General features: G+C 48.8%; 2 protein-coding genes across 3 annotated transcripts in view; both read left to right on the forward strand.

The window, feature by feature from the left end:
• The window catches only part of VPS72 (vacuolar protein sorting 72 homolog (S. cerevisiae)), an 11,583-nt gene extending 9,917 nt beyond the window's left edge, over positions 1-1,666 (forward strand). The window contains exons 5-6 of the mRNA XM_012658816.1: positions 595-739; positions 1,088-1,666. Coding sequence (XP_012514270.1) covers positions 595-739; positions 1,088-1,475 — 533 coding nt within the window. The 3' untranslated portion in view covers positions 1,476-1,666. The remainder of the gene's footprint in view (positions 1-594; positions 740-1,087) is intronic.
• A 401-nt stretch (positions 1,667-2,067) lies between these two features.
• The window catches only part of TMOD4 (tropomodulin 4 (muscle)), a 5,394-nt gene continuing 2,569 nt past the window's right edge, over positions 2,068-4,892 (forward strand). The window contains exons 1-4 of one of the 2 annotated variants that reach the window (XM_012658817.1): positions 2,068-2,213; positions 3,219-3,383; positions 3,590-3,746; positions 4,065-4,181. In XM_012658817.1, the coding sequence (XP_012514271.1) occupies positions 3,261-3,383; positions 3,590-3,746; positions 4,065-4,181 (397 nt within the window). In that variant the 5' untranslated portion in view covers positions 2,068-2,213; positions 3,219-3,260. The remainder of the gene's footprint in view (positions 2,214-3,218; positions 3,384-3,589; positions 3,747-4,064; positions 4,182-4,892) is intronic. The other variant, XM_012658819.1, reaches the window with a different exon arrangement.

The following is a 4,892-nucleotide window of genomic DNA, read 5'->3' on the forward strand; positions in this document are numbered from 1 at the left end:
TGGCAAAATTGAGGGAGTGACTCAAAACCATGTTGCGTGAGGAATGGTTCGATGGAGTGGGTGTTGTGATCAGCCTAGAGAAGACTCAGTGGAGATATGGACACTCATTTCAACTATTTAAAGAACTGTCACGTGGAAGCCAGATTAGACTTTTGTCCTTTATGGGTTTAAAAGGTAAAACTGTCTTCAGGAAGTATATTTCAGCTCAAAAGAGGAAAGAACTCTGTAACATTTTAATGTGCCATTTTGGATGGGAGCAAGTTCATAGAACAGTTATAGAGGAGATTCTGGTATCCGGGGAATTAACAAGCTCCTCATCAAAGGGTCCCTTCCAACACTGGGGTATTACTGGTCTGAGTGGGTGAGGGCCCCACTTGAGAAATGAGGAGAAGAGAGGATGTCTAGAGGAGCAAGCAGGAAATTTACAAAGTGGGAGATGGCAGAGGGCCTTAGGGGACTTCCATAGTTGGCTTGGGTAGTTAGTTGGCAGTCACAGCCGGGAAGATAATTGAGAGATCGTGGGATAGAACCATCATGTGGGAAAAGGGGAGACTCTGACCATCCATCCCAGCTTTCCTTCCTTTGACCTTGAAGAGACATATGAGCGGCTGGAGGCTGACAAAAAGAAGCAGGTTCATAAGAAGCGGAAGTGCCCTGGGCCCATAATCACCTATCATTCAGTGACAGTGCCGCTTGTTGGGGAGCCAGGCCCCAAGGAAGAGACTGTTGATATAGAAGGGTAAGTGAATCTTGAGGGGAAAAGAGAATCCGTCATCAGCTCGTGTTCTCTCAGCCCCATCTCACTTGCTTTCCTCACACGGCTCTCCCTAACTCTTAGATTTCTTTCAGATTCCTTCCTCCCTTCAGCTCATTTCTTTCTTAATCTTTTTTCTTTTAGCCTCTTTCTTCAACTCTTTCTTGTTTTTCCTTCTAGCCAACCTTCTTTTTCCCCTATCATTTAGTAGGTTCTCTCGGAACGTTCCCACCACCGTGCCTCCTTTTTCTCTTTCCTCATTTCACTGATTTCTTTCTTTTTCTGTTATCTTCTCTCCTCAGCTTTGTGTTTTTCTCTGTCTTTTGCCCTCAGACTTGATCCTGCTCCCACGGCTTCTGCATTGACTCCCCATGCTGGGACTGGACCCGTCATCCCCCCTGCTCGCTGCTCACGTACCTTCATCACTTTTAGTGATGATGCAACATTTGAGGAATGGTTCCCCCAAGGGCGTCCCCCAAAGGTCCCTGTTCGGGAGGTCTGCCCAGTGACCCATCGTCCAGCCCTATACCGGGACCCTGTTACAGACATACCCTACGCAACTGCTCGAGCCTTCAAGATCATCCGTGAGGCCTACAAGAAGTACATTACTGCCCACGGACTGCCACCCACTGCCTCAGCCCTGGGCCCTGGCCCACCACCTCCTGATCCCCTGCCTGGCTCTGGGCCCCGAGCCTTGCGCCAGAAAATTGTCATCAAATGAAGAGATGTGTAGTCCTCACAAACCTCTTCGGCTCTGATGTGGGGCTCTTGATGTTCCTTCTCTCCTTGCTTCTCCCCTTGTCATCTCTGTTCTTTGCCCAACCCTTTCCTATATTTCTTTCTTCATCTTTTCCCCTAGTTCCCACTGATTTTGTTGTGTTTTTTAATCTAATAAAATAGAAAGATCCCTTTTGTCTGGTGTGCAATGTAGAGTTGGGAACAAGAAGTATTTGTGAATGTGTGAATATATATAGGTCTTTGTATTTACTTGATAACATTTATTATAATCTGTCCTTTTTAAATTATAAAGTATTCATTACTCTAACTAGATTATAAATGCCTTAAAATTAGACACCAAAACAAAATCCTTACATTGACCTTTATATCGCCTTATATTCACTGCTTTGAATATAGCAGACACCAAATAAGTACGGACTGCCTGATTCTAGTAGAACTCCAGTGTCTAGGACTCTGCCTTGTATGAAGAGAAGGGGAGGAGGTGCCATGGCTGTTAATGGCCACTAGAGGCTCTCAGGGCTGGGCAGGGTATGGGGGCTGTGTATATGTGATCTCCCACTACCCCCCACCTGGCCAGAGCTAAAATAATAAAATGCTGAGCTCACTGTTCCCCCACCCTTTCCCCCGGCACTGGGCTCCTCCTGCTGCCGGGACAGTGCTCCAGTAGAACAGACGGACCAACCAACAGGGGGAAGTGAGAAGGGAGGTGGCCACAGGACTGGTAGGTGGGGAAGGCAGGGGGCTTATGAGCAAGAGCCTGGTGGGAGATGGGAGGAGAATGGCTCCTATGGGGAATGATACGGAGTATGTCTCTGTCTCTGTCACTCAGTGTATGTCTCTGCCACTGTCCGTCTGATTCCTTTAACTGTGTATAATTTACATTGTCAATGTAAGTGTCACACACTTTCTAGATCTTTCATATTCAGCATGATGTATATGTGTAGTTCGTATGTATTTTTTATATTGTAAAAGATTGTGCAAGTTTAATCTTCCACTGTTTTTAGAGAAACTTTACCCCATTTAGAAGGCATTTCCCACCCATTGGTCTGGTGTCACCTTCCTACCCAAAGCTAGGGACAAATTATGGGGACTCAGTCCCTTCTCCTGAGGCCTTACCACATTTTCCCCAACCTGGAAGTCCCCTAGCTTCTGTGAGCCTTGCTTTCCCTTAGGATTTAGAATTTTAGCATATAAAGAAAGTGAAATCTTGATCCCCTACAATAAAAGCAGAAATAAGAGTGGGGTAAGAGACTGTCTCTTCCCCCACCCCCAGTTTTTGTTGCTTTCTTTAACCAGTTTAGGGAAAAGGCTGGATTATGGGGAAGAGAGAAGGAATTTCTCTGAAGCTCTCTGTCTCCCCCTCAACCCCTTTCAATAGGAACTAGGCAAGGGGCCAGCTGTGTTGACAGGGCTTCCAGCAGCTGTGCTAGGGCAAGAGACACTGCAGGGTGACGTTATAGGGGAGGGGTACTGCCAGGACTTCTCCGTCATACAGTGAGGAGACAAACCCAGCTAGGATGCCTGGGATCCCCATCCAGAGTGCCTGGAAGCTGGACAAGCAGGAAGAAGGAGACTGGTTCTAACCGTAAACAATCTAACCTTCCCCTGTCCTCCCATCTCCAACTAGATTTCTAACCTCCAAGGTATCCAGTTCAATGTTCTGCCCCCAGCTGGTCTCTGTGTCCCTACTGTGTCCATGTCCAACCACTTTTCCCATGTCCCCCAGGCTCTGTGAGTGCCACACATTGGGGAGGGGGTGGGGGCCATCATGTCATCGTATCAGAAGGAACTGGAGAAATACAGAGACATAGATGAAGATGAGATCCTAAGAACCTTGAGCCCTGAGGAGCTAGAGCAGCTGGACTGCGAGCTACAGGAGATGGACCCTGAGGTAGGGGCTCTAGCACCGAGTACCAGGGGCAGTCCCAGGCATTTGGGAAGGGTATTGGGCTCTGGGTGGCTGAGACCAGGGCTACCTACAGGACCTGGAGTTCCAAGAGGGCCAGGAAAAAGGGGTCTGGAGATGTTTTAGGGAGCCCTCGAAGTACCCCAGGTCAGAGGGAAGGTCTGACTTGCTCCCCAAAACTCATCCCTAAGAACATGCTCCTGCCAGCTGGACTAAGACAACGTGACCAGACAAAGAAGAGCCCAACGGGGCCTCTGGACCGAGAGGCCCTTTTGCAGTACCTGGAACAGCAGGCACTAGAAGTCAAAGAGCGTGATGACTTGGTGCCCTTCACAGGCGAGAAGAAGGGTATGCGGACCCTGACATCCATGCCTCCCAGAACCCAAGTGGCTGTCTCCCACATGTACCCCCTCCAATTTCCCTCTCGGCCTTCCAGCTCCTAGCTGCCCAGGGACTGGAGTGTCTTGACACTTGCATGCCAGCTTGCATTGTTTAGTTCTTGTGAGAGATCAGGAGACTCAAGAGTCCTGAGCTCGTAGAGGACTCAGGCTTTCCAGTGTTCCCTGGGGACCCGGCATTCTACCTCCTGGAGAAGGAAAGGAAGCCAGAGGCCAGGATCTTGGGAGAAATTACCTCTACCTCAACCATCCTTCCTCTCTTCATCAGGGAAACCCTATATTCAGCCCAAGAGGGAAATCCCAGCACAGGAGCAGATCACCCTGGAGCCTGAGCTGGAGGAGGCACTGGCACATGCCACAGATGCTGAAATGTGTGATATTGCAGGTGGGCAGCTGTGGGTAGCTGGAGGGTGGGAGGATTAGGATGTAGGGGCAGGGGGTCCTAGCTATGACATGGGACTAGTGAGGAAGGCCCTGAACCAGGACATAGATTTCTGAGAAAGTCTCAGGCAGTGAGTTTACAGTTTTCTTACTTATTTGGTGTGCAATGTAGAGTTGGGAACAAGAAGTATTTGTGAATGTGTGAATATATATAGGTCTTTGTATTTACTTGATAACATGGGATGGAGAGAAAAAGTGGATAACACTGCCAAAGTCTTCAGTGAGTGAGGAAGTGACTCTGACTAGGATAGAGAAGTTAATCTAGACTGTTGGCACAGGTCTCAAAAGAGAAGGGAGTTTGCAGGTGGGTGGAAGAGTAGTGATCTGAAAGCTGCGTCATGGGGCTCCATAGGACACAGGCATATCCTGTGTGGGATGTAAGAGAATGAGCAGCCTCCACCAGAGAACTACAGGGTGGAGTGACGGCCTCAGTGAATGACCAGGTTTCCGGTAAGGCAAGTTGTGGAAGGAATGCTGAGTGAAGAGCTCGAGGCTGTAGGTGAGCTGTCTGATTACAGAGCAGGAGTTTGAGAGCGTACAGGGAAGTCTTCAGTAGGACAGGGGTTGGAATGTTGGCTCAAGGGAGAGAAAGCAATATTACCAACCAGAATTCAAGTTCAGGCCAGGCGCGGTGGCTCACGCCTGTAATCCTAGC

Source organism: Propithecus coquereli, unplaced genomic scaffold, assembly GCF_000956105.1.
Source record: "Propithecus coquereli isolate 6110/MARCELLA unplaced genomic scaffold, Pcoq_1.0 Scaffold59, whole genome shotgun sequence".
Lineage (NCBI taxonomy): Eukaryota > Metazoa > Chordata > Mammalia > Primates > Indriidae > Propithecus > Propithecus coquereli.